General features: G+C 41.1%; 1 protein-coding gene across 1 annotated transcript; it reads left to right on the forward strand.

Annotated features, from left to right (window-relative positions):
- The first annotated feature begins 2,929 nt into the window (after positions 1–2,929).
- Positions 2,930–17,079, forward strand: LOC123018218 (lipase member M-like). The gene is made up of 9 exons (XM_044420077.1): positions 2,930–3,046; positions 4,203–4,320; positions 4,998–5,196; positions 6,461–6,570; positions 7,275–7,411; positions 8,855–9,001; positions 14,890–14,961; positions 15,571–15,642; positions 16,846–17,079. The coding sequence occupies exons 1-9, from the start codon at positions 2,942–2,944 to the stop codon at positions 17,077–17,079; spliced, it is 1,194 nt and encodes a 397-aa protein (XP_044276012.1). The 5' UTR covers positions 2,930–2,941.
- Positions 17,080–21,283: the final 4,204 nt, after the last annotated feature.

Consider the following 21,283-nt stretch of genomic DNA (forward strand, 5'->3'; position numbering starts at 1 on the left):
GCTCAAATTATAACTAAGTCTGGATCACAACCAAATTGTTGTACAAATTCTCAATTAATTTGAAGCACTTTGAACGTGCTACTCAAAAGTATCATGTAGATGTTCCTTCTTCATACTTGGAACACAATATACCCATTTATTTAATGGATGGCTGAAGTAGTGAAAATTAAGGATATAATCCCAGCAGACAATGGAGGCTTGTTGCAGCAAAGCTTTTCCCAAAGGGACTGTGCCATACCTACATGAGAAGAACAATATATCCATAGACTTCTCTTTGTTTGGTTGGTTGACTTATCTACATCTTTTAATTGTACATTTATAATGTGCCAGTATAATATATCTGCTCTAGAGAGACAGCAAAGCCAAATTTGTTAGAGGCATGGACTGTGAACCTCTTTGAGAGTTAAGTGATACAAAGCATTTCAAGGTGGGTTGGCATTTCTCTCTGCCATATCCTTGATCAATTTGCCCCCAACAATGCCAATCTTCAAACATCAAGTTGTGCCTGTGATCATGTGTATGGAGACACTTGGGTTCTGCCTTGCTTCTAAGTATGCTAACCAGGCAATCAAATGATCATTTGTTTATTTGGCACTTAGATATTTCAGCCAAATTGTGAAAACTGGAATTCCACCATTCTTTGGTTCATTCAGACATTCACTTCAGTTCACATCTTAGTTCAAAGTGTGGAATTAAGTACATTCATAGTAAAATGTCGATGAAGCAATCTTCTCCTCCATCTGTATTTGGATGTTGTTGTTGTTGTTGTTGTTAGTTGCGAAGTCATGTCCAACCCATTGCAACCCCATGGACAACATTCCTCCAGGCCTTCCTGTCCTCCACCATCCCCCGGAGTCCACTCAAGCTCACACCAACTGCCTCAGTGACTCCATCTAGCCACCTCATTCTCTGCCGTCCCCTTCTTCTTTTGCTGTCAATTGTTCCCAGCATTATGGCACAAAATGTGAATCCATGAAACCTTACAAGGTATTTCCCCTGTACTACACAAAGAACCATGCTGGGCAACTGAAACTTCATTCTTCTGGTTACAGATCTGTTGGCATTTGAAAATCCTTCCCTTCGGCACCCCCAACACCTCCCATCTCACTAAAGAGGCTTAAACTTCCCCCTAAATCTACAACAACACATGAGAATACAGGGAATAATAATTGTCAGGGTCTAATTTCCAATGATTTCCTTTCACTATTACTGCCACATGGTAGCTGAAAGAGAATAGGCCATCACTTGATTAACTAAAAGGAAAGAGTTATATGAACACTGTCAACATTGTTTGAAAGGCTATAAGCATCTGGATTGTTATTAAAAGGAAGGAGTTATGTATGATTGGCGTTGCTGATCTGCTGTTTTTTCTTTCCTGTTATAAATAGCAAATATTTCCTTCATCATCTTCCCATTCGAACTTCTCAGCAGAGCAAGTGAATTACACATCAGGTTGGTTTTATCTATCATGTAATAGCTTTATATAGAGAAATGGTGATAAACGATATAATTTTTTTATCATCTCTCTCACTTTCTCTTGAAAACATTTGCATTCAGATTTGAGAGCATTTGAGAAATGAATGGATTTCTACTGGCTAGTAAACAATGATATGGCTTATCTTCTTTGTTCTTTATTCCTCTTTAATTTGATGAGCAAAAAGTTTGAGAAGAGGTTTCCATTTAGAAGAATTACATATTAAGGCTAGGCCCTAATTTGCAAAAATCAACCTCTTCTTCTTGTGGGTAGCATCCATAGATGTATAGATAATGGATAGGGAGATAGACACAAAATAATTCGTGACAATAGCTTAAATTAAGGTTATTCTAATAGTATAAATATCCAGGATTATCTCCTGGTAGATCTTCCTGGTATTGCCTGCCCAGTCCAGCACTCAGTTCTCATGGGGACAAACCAGCTGTTCACAGGATCCCCCAAGCAGGATGGATACTTGATCTCTGCCTGCTTGAGCTCCCCAGCTCCATCCAAGGTCCCTGATAGAATATCAATAAATGGAGGCATGCTGCCTCTGGTAATGGGCATAGCACAGAACCAGAGAGGCCAGTAACCACTGATAGCTTCCTCCTCTTCCCCCATGTATTTATATTTAAAGCTGTCCAAATTGGTGGCCATCACTGCTTCCATAGTGCATGAATTGCATAGTTTAACCGTGTGGTACATGATCAAGTACTTCTTTTGCCTGTCCTAAATCTCCCGCCAATCAACTTCATGGGGTGACCTTGGATTCTGGTATTTTAAGGGAAACAAGCAAGTCTCCCTCTCTATGTTCTCCAAAAGAGTTTGCGAAACCCAGCTTTTATATTCCCCAAACACCTGAAGTGCACCCTTGAAAGGCTTCTGTTGTATACTTCAAAACAGGAAGAGGCACAAGCCAGATAGGGCTCTAGCGGCAAATCTCCGGGACCAGGAGGTGGGCTCCCAATTGTTTTACAAGAGCTGCAACAGAAGGACTCTTCCCACCTAAACAGAGCTGCTGAAATGACGGACGCCCAGGTTAGCGTAGCTCAGCCTGCTTTAATTCTATGTGTGTGCCTTTTGTACCAGGCCCCAGCTGGTGGGTCTTTGGGCTTTTGTTGTTGTTCAGTCGCAAAGTCATGCCTGACTCTTCGCACCTCATGGAAAACATTCCTCCAGGCTCTCCTGTCCTCCACCATCCATTGGAGTCCAGCCAAGCCCACACCCACCATCCCAGTGACCCCATCCAGCTACCTCAACTTCTGCTGTCCCCTTCCTATACCTTCAATCATTGCCAGCATCAGCACTGTACTTTGGGCTTTATTTTACCTTTTTACTTTACTTTACTTTGGGCTTTACTTAAAACAAAGTGCACCCTGTGAGCCTGGCATTTACCCAGCCCTGCTTCAAACAGCCGCTGAAGTGAGAGCTCTCTGTGTCATGTATTAACAGCTACCAAGCAAGAGGATGAGGCCCTTCATTGTTGTGCTGTGCCTGTGCCTGGGACTGGTCCATTCAAGGGAACCCATGAGAACAAAAAGGGCTGTGGATCCAGACGCCTTTAGGAACATCGTAAGTGACCTGTTGCTGTTCGCTCAGAATCATGCATTGAATGCAGTGGAATGCATTGTCATTTCAGTAGCACAGTTTTAAAATCCAAAGGTGTTTTGCACACATTTCAAGGCCCCCATCTTCTAAATTCTTCCTCTCTCTTTGGACCTTGCACGCAAGGGGTGACTTTGGGCCAGGCTCTCATTCCCAGTCTAACCTACCTTACAGGATTTTTATTGTGAAAATAACATGGAATGCAAGATGACTATATGAGCTGCCTTTCCCTTAGAAGAGGGGGGAAAGCAGAATATAAGTGCAATGTAAAAATAATAATAGTGGATAATAACAATTAAAAATAATAAGAATACCGCTTTCTATGAACCATCTTTTTGCCTGGCATATTTTGTGTACTATGATTTAAGAAACTGGTACTCTGTTCTTCCTTTCCCAAAAAGAAGCACTCAAAGCCTATTGCGAAGGCACTCAGGTGGGGCCAGGAAAAGATAAGGAGGGGGGTGCATTTTAATTAAAACAGGTAGGACATTTAGAGTTTTCCCAAGCTTAGCAAGGATTATATTTTTAGGAGCCAGAGACCCGGACCTTAATTTGGGGTACTGGCCACAGGAATAAATAACAGATACCAATCACTATCAAGACATTATCTGCCCTTACTAAGTCAAATTATTCCTTATTCTGAAGTAGCCTATGGTCTCGGGTAGACCCATATGCGACCTGGCCAGCACCAGCCCACTTCTCTTTCTGTTAATGGGTAGTTAACAAAGATGCACAACATGGTGCTGCTGCTCTCAAGATGTTTATGACCCCTGAGAAGGCATGGCCAGTTTAACGGAATGAGACTGGTGAACAGCTTTGTTTTCTTTCATCACAGCTGTGGCTGTGGGGCAGTATAGAAATGAAAGAAATAAAATATTGCTGCTATTATTAATCAAATAAATATTACTAGGGCAGAGTATAGGAGAAGTAGTGGCTATTCATTTAGGATAATGGGTAACACAGCACTTATCCTAACTTTCTATCACTTTCTGAATACTGTGTGTTATTCAGTACTATTGTATATGCTGTTCCAGGCACATCTCCACATGGAATGCTGAAAGAAGAGAGTGAAATAATAGAAATCCTTCCAGAAAAACCATTAATTTTTCTCCCACTCTTACAGAGTGAACTCATTACCAGCAAAGGTTATCCTGCTGAGGAGCATACAGTGGTAACAAGAGATGGCTATATTCTCAGCATGAGCAGAATACCATTTGGCATTAAGAATCAGGGAAATTCAGGTATGATTCCTTAAGAAGAGGCAAAATAGAGAGAAGGTAGATGGAGACAAGTGTACTCAAGACGTGTTTGTTAGCCACATTCAAATCCCATCTTCCAGATCTGAATTGATGTACAGTTCTACTTACAGCAAATTAAATGCTTCAAAAGCTGTCACTCTTGGTCTTTTTCATCCCTGGAGTCAACATCTGATTACACTGGGCCGAGCACCCAAGACCTCAGTTGTGAACACAACTCAGCTAACAGATTACCTAACAATCCTACACATGTGTGAAGGGAAATAAGTCCCACTGAGTTCTGCAGAGCTGATTCCCAGGGAAGCTGATATAGAATTTTCAGCTATTAGCACCTTTTATTTTAATATTCTTCTCCTTGTTTCTACTGTTTAATGAAATGAACGTTTTCAGGTGCCATTTGTGAAAGGGAACTGATGAAGGTATAAGCACCCTGTAGGATATTGTCCTATTACCTCAATTGTCTCAGCTGATAGGTCTTTATTTCAGCTGTAACTGAAACAATTATTAGCATTAACACCTACCCCAATGAGACATGTATTTCAATTTCACATCAAGAGGGAAGGTTCTGAATATTAAATGGGTATCCAAATGATATTTATTCCAGTTCTTTAAAAAATGACATGGAAATATCAAGTAAAGAAATTATTTTCTTCCTTCTCCAGTTATGAAACCCGTGGTGTTTCTCCAGCATGGTTTCCTGGGAGATGGAAGCCAATGGGTCACAAACTTGGCCAACAACAGTTTGGGCTTCATACTTGCAGATGCTAACCATGATGTTTGGATTGGAAACACAAGAGGAAATATATTATCCAGAAGTCACCAACATCTGTCTGTAGATCAAGATGAATTTTGGGCTTTCAGGTATATTTAATCATTGTGAGCTCTGATAATTGCAACAAGAAACACACATTGTTAAATATCTCAAGACATTCTCTGCGTAATAATTGAGGTGCTATCCTTCTATCCTTGTGGCAGAAGGATTGCACCTCAATAATTTAGAAGCCTTTAGGGCAGCAGTCCTCAGACTTTTTCAGCAGGGGGCCAGTTGAAAGGTGCTGGTGCTAGCCACGGGCCGGAAAGGTGGTGCTGGCGTTGTACATGGGCCAGTGAGGGGGGGTGCGTGCAGGCGCGTACACTGAGGTGGGGGCAGGGCATGTGGCAAGGTGAGGTGTGGGCGGGCGGGCATGCATGGGGAGGGGAGGCAGGCGCACGAGGCAGCGGCTTGCTCACTTGGAGGTCGTTTTTTCCGAGCGAGCAAACCACGGCCTCCCTGCGTGCGGGGTGAGGTGGGTGGCGGCGGGCGCCTGCATGGGCGTGGTTGCAGCAGGACCAAATGGGCATGGCAGGCCAGATCCGGCCCCCGGGCCTTAGTCTGAGGACCCATGCTTTAGGACTTGTGAAGAGCCAGTGCAAGGTGAGAGGCATGGCTGCAACCATCTCTTCTACCACCACCCCACACACTTTGCATTTTATCGCCATTCCTGTTCGGGCTGGGGAGATGGAAGAAACCCAATTTCAACTTCAGGGGGAGGAAGTGAGCATAATTGTTTCTGTACCAGCTGCAAAGGGGAGGGCAGCAGTTTGGCTTTTGGAGGCAAAGAACCCAGATGTTGAAACTCCAAAAAATCCTAAGTCTGCCAGTTGGTGCCAGGAGGCCATAGGACCATGCCCTTTAAAATGCAAGAAGCTCTCTTCTTAGATAAACGCATACCCTTTCCTTCATTGTTTCAATCCATTAAGACTGTAATATCAGTGTTTCATAGGACTCCTTACTTGATATCCCTTTGTTTTTTTAAGAAGTATTAAATGCTAGAATGTGATGATATCAACAAAATGGGAAATAACTCAGTTCAGATTCTGAATTTGGCATTTTTAAATGTCTACCCCAATATTTCTTGTCAAGCTTAAATCATGTGCTAGACCAAAGAAGGACTTCTCACTATCCCTCTGCCACTCACCTGACAGTTCCTCCTGCAGTTGTGGGTGAGTGGTGGGGATGCTATGGCTGGAAGAATGCACAACAAATCAGGGAATGCTAACCCAACAGGTGTTCATGCCAATCCAGGTTCTGTGTATTAGCTGGTACCTATTCTGTAGTCAGTGTGTTTGTTTCCTCCTTCTCTAGTTTTGATGAGATGGCCAAGTTTGATCTTCCAGCTATGATCCACTACATTCTGGAAAAAACTGGTCAACAGCAGTTATACTATGTTGGCCATTCGCAGGGCACTACCATAGGTATGTTCCTCAGAATAAATACTCCTATGTCACCTCTGTAATAGTAAAAGCAGTTTAAAGACACAGTCCTATCCAGTGTAGAGAGGGGAAAAGTCCTACATTTCTCAGCATGCCCCTCATAATGCATAATGCCTGTTTCCTGCACTAACATGCATGGAATGGTGCCCTAAACGATTCTGAGTAGCCCATTTTCTCTTTGGTTGAAAGGGTAAAAAGGAAATCAATCTGGACATCTTTTGTAAAACCCAGGTGTCAGCGGAATTGGGGATCTTATGCTGGGCTGATCCTTCCCTGAAGGGCCTAACACCTTTTACTTGGAGATTGCTTATATGATATGAGGCACATTCCATATGAAATGGGTGGAATATGGCATGGAGAATCAAAGCAAAAAGAGGAGAAAATCAATAACATCCTGCTTGATGGAGGGCATGCCTTACCTGGTCAGTTCTCCAAGCCTATGTAATGTTTCCTAAGGCTTTTACATGAAATATGGCCAGCATGGGCTTTAGGCTTAGTTCAGTGCAAAGAGACTCCTATGGTCTACCCCAGTGAATCCCATGTTGAACTAGTTGTAAGGCATGTGGGCAATATTTATGGCTTAAATGCTACTGTGTAAACTAAAGGTTGGACGGGAAGCAAAACTTCCGCTATGTTTTATTCACTTTGTTGAACCTCTTCTGTCTCTGATTTTTTTTCTCCCTCAGCATTCATAGCATTTTCAACAATGCCAGAGCTGGCTCAAAAGATTAAAATGTTTTTTGCATTGGCTCCGGTGACTAGACTTGACCATGCCAAAACTCCTGCAGTAAGGCTTTTTGTGCTTCCAGAAAGACTGCTCAGGGTATGTTTTCCTCTTCCTTTCCATTATCCTTTTGTCCAGATGGTCTGAAACGAAGCTAGCTTCACCTACTACACTCCATTGGGGTTTCTGCATTTCCCTCACTGCATTTCACAGATAGTATTAAAGTTACTATCCTATAGTAAGTCCAGTGGGACTTACAGGTCTTACGTCTGGCTGTGGTGTCAAACACTTTCTCACTTTAGGCACAGCACCTGCTAATATTAGATATTTTTAATACGTAAATAACTGTATCCTTCCAATCTATGTTCATTTCAAATGTTTAAATTATTTGTAGTTCTAACACTATTGGGAAATTTGCATATGGAGTTTTAATATAAAAAAACAGTCAATAGTGAATTCAGAACCCATGTCTTACCAGTGAGACTAATCTCTACTCTCAGCAGTCATACATGTGCTCAGAAACTTCCATGGAGATTACCATGTTAAAGTAACTTGGCATTTATAGGTATGCAATATCTTTAGGATCTGAGCAAAATACATCTTATGGTAATTTTTGTTACTCGTATAGCCACTCACCCACAAAGAAGAAAAAGAGGGCATCAATTTTGATAAAATAGGCATATAACCATGTATGAGTATTTATAATTAAACATGCAAATTGAGAAATGCTATAGTTTAAATTAAAATGAAATGCATCTCACTCTAGTGGGGAAAACTATAACTTGGTGACCTGTGTCTCCTACCCTCTTTCTTATGGTATTTAATCTTTAAACATGGAACTGAACAGTTGCAAATATTTTACTTTGTAAAGGAGGGGCACCCGCATTATGTCTAGTGAAAAGAGCAGAAGTGTCAATCTAAGTAGGCTCACTCTTCCTCTGTGCTCGCCCACTGATGTCTCAAGCCTAGCATGTGAGTTGGTGCAGCATTGTTGTTAGAAAGGGGAAGCTGCAATCCTGCATGTACTTACCTTGGAGAAGGCTCTGTACTTCTCACTCAGATTTATTTCTGAGTTGATATATATATATATATATATATATATATATATATATCAGTTGAGTTGAGAGAGAGAGAGAGGGTTCACCTGCAACATGTTCAGCTGGAAGACTCCAATGAAGTCTCAACTCAGACCAGGAACTTCTTTCTTGTCCTTAGCCAAATCTTTTCAGCCCCTGGTCTCAATTCTACCCAATTTAATCTATTGTATGACCCTAACCCTAATTCTCTACTTGTCTTGTTTAAAACAGCCTATGCCAACCTGACTGCTTAGGGATGATGGGCATTGTAACCAACCAGACTGGATGGCATCAGGTTGGGGAAGGCTAGTTTGGAAATTATAGAAACAATGTAAGAAAAGTACAATATAAAGAGGGGAGGATTTGTCTGCTACTTTTGCATGACAGCAACAAAATCTAGAGGAAATAAAGAAACAAAAAAATAAATCAGATTACTACAACTATCACATTTCTTTGTATTTTACAGTTTATTTTCGGCAAAAGAGAATTTCTTCCCCAGAACTGGTTAGTCCAACGTATTAGTAGTACTGTCTGCGGTCTGGGAGCCGTTAGTACTCTTTGTGGAAATTTCCTCTTCTTGATCAGTGGCTATAATAATGAAAATATGAATATGGTGAGTACTGAGTTCAGATTTATTGCTTTTAACTTTAGGTCATTATACCCTAAATTGGGGAAAGTGGATGCTGTTGTCATGTGTTGTTAACCTCTGATTTAAGGTGCCCCTATGAATGAATGCCCTTCAAAAAATCTTGTCCTTCATAGTCCAGCTCAGTTCCTGTAAACTCAAGGCTGTGCTTTATTTTATGGAGTCAATCCATCTCATATTTGGTCTTCTTCTTCCCTCAGTTTCCATTTCACTATTGTTTTCTCGAGTGTGCCTGGCCTTCTCATTATGTGCCCAAATTATGATTACTTTGATATTGTCATTTTTTGCTTCCAAGAAAAGTTCTGCCTTGATTGGATACAGCACCCCCTTCTTTAACTTATTTTTGGTTCCAGGGCAGGGGTGTGCAAAGAATCTGTTTTGGAGGTGGAATCCACCCAATTTCCTGGGCTTGGCTCACTGGACTCCAGCCTGCTTTCCCATGGCCCTGAGTCCAATTTCTTGAGTGCACGGAGCATTTGAGCCAGAATCACTGGGAACTGAGCCTCCCTTGATTGCTGCAAAAAGTGGCATCCTTCTTCTGCACACGTGACTCGCAGCCTTTCTTTCCACTGCATGAGAGATGCAGAAGAAGGCTGCCGAAGTGGGGTTCCTGTCTGCACACATTCACGGACTTCCTTTCCGTTTGGCTCACTTTCGAAGACCAGGCCAAGCACAAAATGAAGCTCATGAGTGTGTGGAGGGAGAGATTCCAACAAGGTTTGTTCCAACCCAAACAGGTGTCCTTTCTATTCCATATCCTTTAGTCCTCCCAAAAGTGTTCAGAGCAGCTTTCACTTCACTTTCTCAGAGTTTGTCATGTTTTATGTCTTCTGAATATCATTTCCACCCATGCTTTCTTTTCTCCTATCCACTATTGGTCTTTCTGCTTTCTGAATTTAGATTTAAATTTTCCTTGATTTCTTGGATCTTCTGGAAGAGTTCTCTTGTTTTACCTCTCCTGTTATTCTCTCCCCCACACCAGTCATTGTAATAGTTCTTTATGTGTCTAAGCAATAGTCACTGAAAAGTTACATTCAGTGACTATTTATGTCACCTTTGGCTTTTACTTCTCACCTGTGCTTAGCAATTGTGTTTCTTCTGTCATCTATCCAGTCTTTATCTTTCCTTATGCTATAAAAATTGTTATTTGGCATTTTTCCCTAGTAATGTCTCTGGATTCAGTCCACAGTTCTTCCAGCTCATGGTCAATTGAGTTCAGTAATGCTAATTTATTCTTTATGTGTACTTTAAATTCTTCAGGAATGGTGTTTAAGCTCTGTTTTGGCACTATGCTTCTGTTATAGATCTTTTACTCTGGTTTTTTTTATTAAGAGTTCACAGTCACTCCTATAGTTTGCAACTGGTCTTGTTTGGCAAGCAAGAATACAACTTCTTCATCTTCTGATCCAAATTACATATTTGATTTCTGTATTGGCTGCCTCGTGATGTCCATGTATACATCCATCAGATTGGTTACCTGAAGTATCTATTTGCAATAAACAGATTGTTTTTTATTTATTTTATTTTTTATTGTTGATTTTTTTATTGAAGATTGTTGACTTCACAAATGAAGCAGCAGAATGATTATTAGAATTTTGTGAACCCTAGGTCAAATTGTCCCCTAACATTTGATTCTGCTTTATTTCCTACTTTGTGTTCCATTTGTCTGTGATTATCAGCTTATCTTATTTTGGTGCATTATCAATTTACTCTTAAATGCCTGCAAAAACTTTTCATTTCTTCTTCTTTCAAATGTGTTATTGGAGCATAGACTTGAATCATGGTTATGTCAATAGGTTTTCTGAAAATTCTCATTGGTGTGATTTAGTTGGCCTTGATATTATAGCCACTTCATTTCTTCTTAGTTTCATCATTTCCAAAAAAGACTATGTGTTTGTCTGACTGAAAATATCCCAATCGGGCCCACTGTAGTTCACTCACACCAAGCACTATGATGCTTAACTGCTCCCTTTCTTGATTTACATTCTCCACCTTGCCTTGATCCATCCTTCTCATGTTTCATGTTCAATTTGCATGGGTTGTGCAGCATCTGAAATTTCCTTTCACCTCTACACTTCCTTTTAGTTTTGATCTAATCTAGTTTAGATCATCAGCAACAACAGTATTTGTGCTTTTCCTTTGCTCTTCCTCAGTAACTGAGTACCTTCCAAGCTGGGGGTCTCACCTTCTGGCACTATTTATTGTTCAGTTTTGGAACATTTTATCATTTATTTAAAACTATTTTTTACTGTTTCTTTAGTCCAATGACTCACACGATGGTTTACATCACATTAAACTAGTTTGAAATATGGCATACAACACAAGTAGACTAAACAGGCCCCAAGTAAAGCCAATAAGAAAATACCACTCAATAACAGTAAAATAGAATATAAAACGTACTATACTGTCTAATAACAAACATTAAAATCAACGAAATCATATATAAACAAGGCAAGTATAGTATCCTATACAATAAATAAGCTAAAATAAGATATAAAATGTCAGCAATTAAAATCTTGAGAATATAAAGTTTTAGCCTGGCATCAAAAATTTACAGTGTTTGCGCCAGCTGCAACTCTCTGGAGAGCTGGTTCCACAGCCAGGTTACTGCTACTGAAAAGGTCTTTCTCCAAGTAGCCATCTTTCTAATATCTTTCATAGAAGGCTCCTGGAGAAGGATCTCTGATGATGATCTTAAAGTCCAGGCAAGCATGTATGGGAGAAGAAGTTCCATCAGATAACCAGGTCCTAAACCATGTCACTGTAAGTGCCTTAAACTGGACCTGGACTTCAATTGGCAGCCAGTGTAAGTGGTATAACACTGGGGTAATATTCTCATGCCTTTGAGTGCTTGTGAAGAGGTGAGCTACTCTGTTCTGGATCAATTACAGTTTCCAGACCATTTTTAAGAGCAGGCCCACACAGAGCAACTAGTAGGATCACTGTTGCCAGGTCCTGCCTGTTCAGGTAGGCATGAAGTTAAAAAGACCAGAAGCCAATAAAAGGTGCTCCTGGCCTTGGAGCTCACCTGGTGTTTCAGAGTCAGCTCTGGGTTGAGAAGCATCCCAAACTCCAAGTTCTGTCCTTTATGCGGAGTGTAACCCCATCCAGGAAAGGGCAGTTGTCATCCAACTGGATGAAGGACCCACCTACCAACAGGTCCTCCATCTTGCCTGGATTAAGCCTCAATTTATTAGCCCTCATCCAATCCATCACCTCACCCAGACACTGGTTCAGCACTGAGACAGCCACCCCTAGATCAGATGAAAAGGAGTTGAGTATCATTGGTGTACTGATGAAACGTCAACCCAAACCTCCAGATGTTCGCTTCCAGCCGTTCCATACAGATGTTAAACAGGGAAAGCATGCAACCCTGTGGCACTCCATGACACAGTAACCACAGTGTGGAGCCATGCTCCCCCAGCACCACATTCTGAAACTGGCTGGCCATGCAGAAGCAGAACTACCACAAGGCGGTGCCTCCAACTCCCAATCTGTCCAGGCTATCCAGAAGGATACCATGGGCAACGGTACTGAAAACCACTGAGAGGACCAGAAGAACTAACAGTCCCCCACTCCCCACACACACTTTCTCCTGGCAAAAGTCATCATACAGGGTGACCAAGGCTGTCTCCATGTACCCCCCTCCACAGCCACATTTCCAACACAGATTCGAATATTTACTATCTATATGCTTCAACTACACCGGCATTAAGTACCATTTCCATACTAATTTATATTTAAAAAATCCTTTAGTCTTACTGACTAGTAAAATATCCTGATATTATCTTGATCTTCATTACTAATATTCTTTCTCAAGTCTGCTTCCCATATTGCTTTAAGTGGATCGTATTGATCCTGATCTTCTGACAATATCTTATAGATTTTACTTACTGTCCCTTTCATCCGCATACTGTGTTGCTTTTCCTTTCCCACACTCATATCTACAAATGTGATATAATCTCTACATCTGCCTCTTTTCTTTAACTAACCACTTGTCCAACATTCTACCTGAATCACATTAAACCAAGCTATTTTTTTCCTTTCCTGGTATTACTCTTATCTTTCTGCTTTTATTTGTTTTCTCTAACCAGTCTTTTAACTTGATAATTTATTTAGTCTTGAACATTTTTCCCAAAGTTCATCTCAAATTTCATGGAAACCCTTCTAATTCAGTAACTGGATATGATGTTAAAATGAATGGCATGACCTTTTCCTCATACTTGCTCCAGTTTTGCAGTGTACTTTTAAGAAAAATATTTCTTACCTTTTAAATAATATTTTTGTTATCATATTTGAAAAAAAATGTCAAGGATCCTTCTAGTTGAGAAAATTCTAATTTTAATATATTACTTCACTAGGTTGTCAAATAATATCCAGTACATGCCTCACTTGATTTTCTTATATAGCGTAACTTTACATTAGGTTGAAATTTTTTATTTAAATCTTTTGTGATCTACACCATTTATTTTATTTATCCCCATTTTTATCCCCATTACAACATTTATTAATCATCTCTTGCCATTCTTTTATTCTTTGTTATTGTAATTGGGAACCTATTTCATAGAACGCATTGCTCATTCCTTAGAATGCAGGGTTGCCTTCTGAAAAGGAGCAGCGCCGCCTGGTGTTCTGCTGCCCTCAAGGGACAGCTGTTCCGCTTTCTCAGGCTGTAATAATGAATTGTCGTAGTCGCTAACAGTCCCATCCAATGAAGCACCACACGCCAGACGACAACTCTTAGCACACATTGCACCACAACATCCATGAGCATTCAGAAAACTGCCTTCCAGACCTGGTGCGATTGGCGTAGCAAAAGAGGAAGGGCAGAGGACTTAGCCAGGCAAGCGGATCTTCCGTGAAGCTTTAATGAAGCATCCCCAGTGGCTGCGCATAGCTCAGACGCAAAGGAGGCAGGACTGAGGCACGAGGGAACAGTTGAGGCATAGAATGTGCGGGCTCTCTAACAGTTTGTGACCTCACATTTTCAGTGGAACACCCGGGTATGGTTATTAGTCAATATGGACTGAATATGGACTTAGTCAAAATATTCCCAAAAGGTGTGTGGATGTGTCTGTTTCTAAAGCTCCCTTCACCTTTTCCTCCTCCTACCCCCACTTCATATCCATGAAGTATACTCCTCATGAGCCAAATTTGCCGTTTCTCCCACTTCCCACCCCGCTCCAACAGTTAGCCACTGTATAAAAACATGCATTGTGGAGATAGCATTGTGCCCAATAGTTACAAAGCAAGAGATTTTGATGAATCCAATGCATCCTGAATTTTTGTAAAAGGCAAAAAAAAGGCATTTTCTGATTATATTTTGGTACCAGGTCAAAACCTTTTTATTTAATTATCATTTTAAAAATTAACATTTTAACGTTTAACAGTCCCTTTGATTTTGATTTCCATTTAAATGTTTATTGTTACTATATTATTTATTTATATATGTGGTTTTATTGTATTTTGATTTTAAGGATTGTAAGCCATCTTGAGATGCCATGCATAAGGGACGGCATTAAAAAGTTTTAAATAAATAAATGATAAATATATTTTAGAACAATGCATGCATGTCAAGCATACTTTAAACTAAAGGTGCATTTGGGTTGAGTTTTTGAGCAAAGATTTACATGGCAAAATGGGAAGAGAAGCACTAACTCGAAGGATAATTGCATTCTGATCTCACATTAGTCGAGGAAATGAATTTGCCCTGAAATGCACACATGATTTACACTTCAGTCCTTTGCTTTGCTTCCAGGTAAGCATGTCTAGAATTGCATCCCATAATTATTTTCTCTATGCCAAGCATCATATCCTGGTGCAACAAATCTGGGTCTCTTCCTTCCTTCTTTCAGAGCCGAGTACACGTGTATGCAGCTCGATTCCCAGCAGGAGCATCTACCCAGAATATGTTCCACTGGGCTCAGGTATCCTTGCCCTTTGCTATGTTATCAAATATTAAAGGGTTGCACATTGGTGCCACTAAGGCATCATCCCTGGAAAGGCAATTCTCAGAAAGTAAAACCACAAGTGCATTGGTGTGGGTTCTCCCATGTGCAATTCCCCGTTGAGATCTCCTGTGTTGAACAGGTCACTTTTCACTGTCCAAAACAATGAGGTGTCCAGAGCAGCACTCCATGGCTCAGAGTCCTTCAGGTGAAAGAGCACTAGGGAACTCTGGGATCACTGTGCAATCAAACTGTTGATGTATAAATAGGCAAGAGGGATGCGAAGGACGCAAGCAAGCAGAGTGCTGGATGAGGCAGCACAATACCGTTTCAGATAAACACAGACATATTTGATCACAAAGGCATTTCAGTTTCAGCCAATAAAAGAAAGCAGTGCATTCTCTCATTCTATCCCTGTCCCAATTTAAAGAGCAAACTGCTTCTAGTTATTTTGCCGTGCCTTTCTTGAATTCTGACTGATGTTTAATTCTAAAGACTGGAAAGAACAGTAAGTTGCTAAGTATGAGTCCACATTATATTTACTAACCCTTTCTCAAGATCTTTAATATTTCTTGTCTTTGCTCTTAGGTTTACCATAGTGGCCTATTGAAAGGTTATGACTGGGGTGATGACACAAAGAATAAAGAGAAGCACAATCAGGTATGGGAATAGTTATCCACCTCTCAAAAAGCATGGCCTTTGCGAAAGAAAAGCAAGGAGGAAAGTGGACAGCAAAATTTCTGCACAGAACTGCTAACTGGGTCTTAAAAAGGCTTTCTTTGTGCTGATGGCCAGTTCTCCACATGCTTAACAACTCTAGCAGTGCCACTAATCCAAGTCTTTCTTGGACTGCAGCAGTGAGAACTGGGTGCTGCACAGATTGGAACAGGTGCAGAGGAGGACAAGGATGGAAAGACACAAGTCCTGCCAGGAAGAGTGGAAGGGTCTTGGCCTCCCAAGGACCATCCCTTTCCTGCCACTCAGTAACATCATTTGTGGGGTGGAGGGTGCTTGTAGGGAGAGGGTGAATTTAAAGTAGGGTATCCTGCATGTTGTGGTTTTAATTTGCACTGGGGATCTATGTGCATACAATAGTCTCACTGCTTCAAAATGTCCCCCATGTGCTTCAGCAGAACTTTGGAGGAAAAAATCTCACAAATATAAGTCCTTGGTTGGATTCCCCCATTTTACATTGGATCAACTCTATCAATGAGAATGAATTTACTTCTCTCATCCCCAGGAAATGCTTCACAAAGAGTCAGGATATCCTGACAAATGGGGTGCTTGGAATAGTGGCATGGAAACCCTTCAGCCTGCAGGCTGGCTTCAGTCTTGGAGACATAGCACTGCATGGAAACAACTGGGAATTATGCAAAGAAAAATAAATGCCATGATAAAATATTGCAAATTAGAAAATATTGTGAGTTAGATCCAGGACTGGCTTCCATGAGAGGAAGCCACCTTCTACCAGAAGAAAGGCTCTTCTGGAAGGAGGCTCTACTTTCCAGTAAACATTCTCGATTCCTCTCACCCCACACACCATGGCTCACCCCATTCTCATGACTCTCTGTAGTATTTTCAGGACAGAGGAGCTGATGGAGGATGGAGGGAAGCCTACCTTCATTAGCACTGTTGATCCAGCACAAACATGCATCTAGCCCTCAGTAAAGACAGAGAATCATTTGAATAATAAGATGAGAAAAGATAAGAGATCGTTGTAATTCAGACAATGAAGTTTGTGTCAGGTGGAGATATGTATACACACATCTGTTTGCTTTTTTTCTCAAAATATAAGAACATACAGTGACTTGACCTATTTATTATGTTTTTTGGGGGGTGGGGGGCACATTTCTTTTTTCCTAGATCACTCCTCCTGTATATAAAGTAGAAGAGATGGCTGTGCCAACTGCGGTGTGGTCTGGAGGAGCAGACCTGTTCTCAGACCCAGAAGATGTTGCTGTATTGATCCCTCAGATCCAAAACCTTGTTTCCTATAAACACATCCCAGAATGGACTCATCTGGATTTCATCTGGGGCATGAATGCATTTAGTCAAGTATATACTGAAATCATTGACCTCATGAAGCAAGAGCCATAATCCAACATTGAAACGTGGTGGCACGCAACCACAGCTGAATGACCTGCCCTACTAGCAGAAGCTTGTTGATCTTTTCCTCTTCTTCAAGTTTGCAGCCAGTCTTATCTGTGATTACGAAAGCATCTGACCCAGTAACTCTATGGGACTTACTTTCACACAAGTCTGTGTATGACTACAGTCCTTGGGAGAGAAAAAAAATTGTTGCTATATTGTAAATTACTTCATTTGAAGATTCCATGTAAGATGTGGGACAGATAGAGATTCCCTGCTATATGTTGCTTTGTGGTATTTGCTTCCCAACTGTATTTCTGCTCTGTAACAATTTTTAAGGATTCCCTTTCAAATAATTGCAAATAAATATAACAACTTCTGGAGATCTAGATTTTTTACTACAAAAACAGAGCTGTTGCTAACCCAATTCTAAGTCAATACTCAGGTCATGTGACTTTTCCTGTACTGCCTCATCACCTTTAAAAAGGATGTTGTTTGACTTTATTTAGCTTAATTGGCAATTTGCCACTCATATTTGGAAGCAAACTGCTATAGGTATTTTCTATGTTTTCAAGCTAAATTTTTCCTAAGTAAGCCTGTAGTTGGGCAGTTTGATGTCAAATGTTGGTGGTAAGCCACAAATTTTATTTTATTTTGTACTGCCACAGCAACAGTTCAGGCCATTGGTGTAGGGTTGGGGATAGAATTAGCCTCAGATTGCCTGAAGCTATCTAGCCATGCTGTACTTGATGCCCTCATAAAAGGGAATTACATATGAGTACATACAGTACTCAGCCAAAAAAACATGATTTAAAATATTGCTTTCAGTTATCAGAGCACAAGCATCTTTTCTGATTTGTCCTTTCTCTCGTCCCCGTTTATATTCATCACAAAACTTCCACCAGAGCAGAGCTACTCAAAAGCAGCACGGCACATTTCAAATTATGCCTATTGCATAAGAAGGAAGGACTAGATTGTCTTTTTTGCACATGATTGTCATTATGATAACTTCTTGTGAAGCCAGCAGGAATCTTCTGCAAAATACCCAGACCGCCTCTTTCACACACACATGCAGACACGCCCCTCATTCACACAAAGGCATAATCACAATGCAAACATAAAAACTTCAAAGCATAATGAGAATGTTCAAGATGAGAACAGGGATGGTGATGATGATGTTGATGGAGTTGATAAAAATAAGATGTGATATTCTCAGAACCTCATAGAGAAGCAGACTTTGGAACATGGGAACATGTTCTGAAATCCTGATAAATACAATTAAGCATAATTACAGAAATGCAAGTAATGGACGGCATACAAATTTTATAAATAAATTAATTAAGGCCCACAGCACCAAAATTATTTTTGAAATGCAGACAGTGAGACCCCACACACTCCATACATTGATTCTTTTCTTTAAATGCATGCAAGGCTTCACAGCTGATACAAAGACTCCATCCAACAACATATGGAAATCTGCAACACCAGCACCCACCATGAATTGAAAGTTCAAAGAGAAGCCCCAGAAATGCAAACATGTATACTAGTTATTCATCCCCATATCGCCGCCCCACTCACACACACACACAGAGCGCGCACTTTCGTGTTGTGTGGTGGGAAGGAAATGCCCCCTGGTGCAACAAAGAACCCCAATCATCTGAATATGAAACTAGATATTACCAGTCCAGACCAGTGGGCTCTAGGCTACATGATGGAAGAAGGCTGCCCTCCTCACCATGGAGCACCAAAACCTGGCCACCTGAACACAGAGTAAAAGAGCAACCAACCCCATTCTTCTAGCCACTGGGAATATATGAATTGCAAGAAGCACTGACCGACTTTTCAGACATCGCTGAGACCCTGCCAGCTTCCCCCTGCAGTGGCGAAGGGGTTTCCTCGTTGCTCAAAAAGTTTCATATGACCAAAGTTGCTATGAGGCTTGAACGTGTGGCTACTAAAGCAAAAGATCGGTGCTGTGCGGCTGCTTGTAAAACAGGCTGTGGCCATGTGACCGAGGGAAGCTGATGCTGACTATGCTTCTGTCGGAGGAGACCAACATGGCAGCGAGCGTGTAGAAATGCTGCATGGCTCTGAGAGGGCAAGGCCGGAGGTTCGAAGAGCCGCTTCTCTGAGAATGAAGCTGAAGCTTCAAAGGGGGAGAAATGGGGAAGGCAATCCCCTTCAGTGCCACCCAAAGCTTATGTGGTTTACATGCAGTATCAGGAAGCCAAACATAACTTGAGAGAGTTAAAGAACTCGAAAAGGCCACATTGCTGAAGACATTGAATCACTTGCACTTGCAGTTAGCGTTAGGAAATGCCCTGCCACAAGAGGAATGTTGCCCTGGCAGCATGATAACTGTCTGTGGTACTGAGATCCTTGTGCCCTTACCTGGTTTACACTCCAGAAGAAACAAGACTGATCTGCAGTAATGCATTGTAACAGGAAGGTGAGTAACTCTGTGCTAAGCAGCTTGGAACTCTTGTGTCACCAACGGAGCTGAAGCTCTAACAAAAGCCTGTTTGGATTGCAGCTTTTCTTAATTGGACTGGAGTTTCCTTACATTCAAACTTTTCCTTCCACAGTAGCCACCATTTCACAGTCCTATCCACGCCCTTGTGCATCTCATCTCACCGCTACTGGCCAGCAAGCCAGCCCACCTTCTGTCCCAGTGCAGCAATCTCTCAGACTCTATAGCTGTATGGCAGTCCGAGTCACATGATGGAAACCTCACTACTTTTTATACAACTTTATGTTGAGGAGTTGAAGATACAGCAAACAAAAGGCAGGGAGAACCCCAAGGTCATAGCCAGAAATGAAACTCCTTTTTGAACTTGCTGAGTCTCTAGCAACCACACACCTGGCTGATCAACCTGGAAAATATGTTCCAGGAACAAAGCCCTCCTGGATTTTGGTGGAGCCACAGAAATACCTGGATGTCGTTTACACTTCCAGGTATACCAGATAGGTGACAGTCTTGCAGAAAGTCTCTCTAAAATCTGGCCCATGTACTGTTTCCATGCAAGGCATAGCCAAGCTACCCCAAGTTTACCCACCTAGTAAGAAAGAACCTATCAATTCATGACCTTCCCTTCTAAGATGCTGTACAGTAGCAGAAATGGAAAAGACTAAGGATTTTAATGAAACATTCAATGTTACTGTTTTGAGACACTGTGAGAGTGAGATATAAAAGTAATTAATAAATAAACAAACTCAGTCCCTTCTCCAAGCACAGGGATTGGAGCCCATGGTAAAATGTTCTCTTGGATTAGGAGGTGGACCTGTCAGTCACGCAACTGTATGGCCTCCCTCCCTTCTGCATAAGTAGTCTTAGAGAAATGTTCAATTTTTATGAGTTTGGCTAATAAAGCCACATTCAAACTGACTTACTAACAAAGAAACCCACATTGCTAACAAAGCCCCCTTCTAGAACAGCCCCAGATCTGTTGATTTCAGGGAAAAATATCCCTATAGTTATTGAAAATCCAACAAAATGGCAAGTTATTAAAAACAATTGAGGCAATGAAATATCAAAGCATTCAAATAACAGCAGCAAAAAAAAGTGTCTGTTAAGCACAGAACTGTAAAACTGATCAAATACAGGCCAGAATGAAATGCTTTTAGGGACTTTTGAAAAGGCTGGCAGAGGGGATGGGGACAGATTGATTTTGCAGGGAGGAAATTCCAAAGGAAAAAGGGCTAACCCTGCTCCTCACCAAGCTCTTAGCTTTCACTGGTTGCAGGACCTTAAGGCTCAGATAAATACAAATATGTGTTTTTTGTTTTTGTAAGCCATCCAAGGACGTTAGTATTGGACAGCATATAAAAACTTTACATACATACATGTGTGCAAGTGGTTCTTCGATGGGACTCATGTTATTTGAACATCAGACCCAATATTTTATACTTTTCAGGGTCCCACCTTTTAAAAACAGACTTACCATGTGGAACAGGGAACAGTGGGGAGAGGGGAGGTGCCCTGTTCAAGAAATATACACACATCTCCCTCATCTATAAGGAGGTACTGTGTAATTCTTTGGATCCTGGCCATGTGATTTGTGATCTTATTCAGTTGTCTAATAAGAGGGTGCTTACTCTTCCTTCAGAGCTTCCAATAAACACCTGCTTCATCAAGACATCTGAGAAGATTCTTCAAATCAGTTTCTACGTCCTTCAAGAGAAGTTAAAATTCAACTAAGACTTTGGGGTAACA

Source organism: Varanus komodoensis, unplaced genomic scaffold, assembly GCF_004798865.1.
Source record: "Varanus komodoensis strain SLA01 unplaced genomic scaffold, ASM479886v1 scaffold11, whole genome shotgun sequence".
Lineage (NCBI taxonomy): Eukaryota > Metazoa > Chordata > Lepidosauria > Squamata > Varanidae > Varanus > Varanus komodoensis.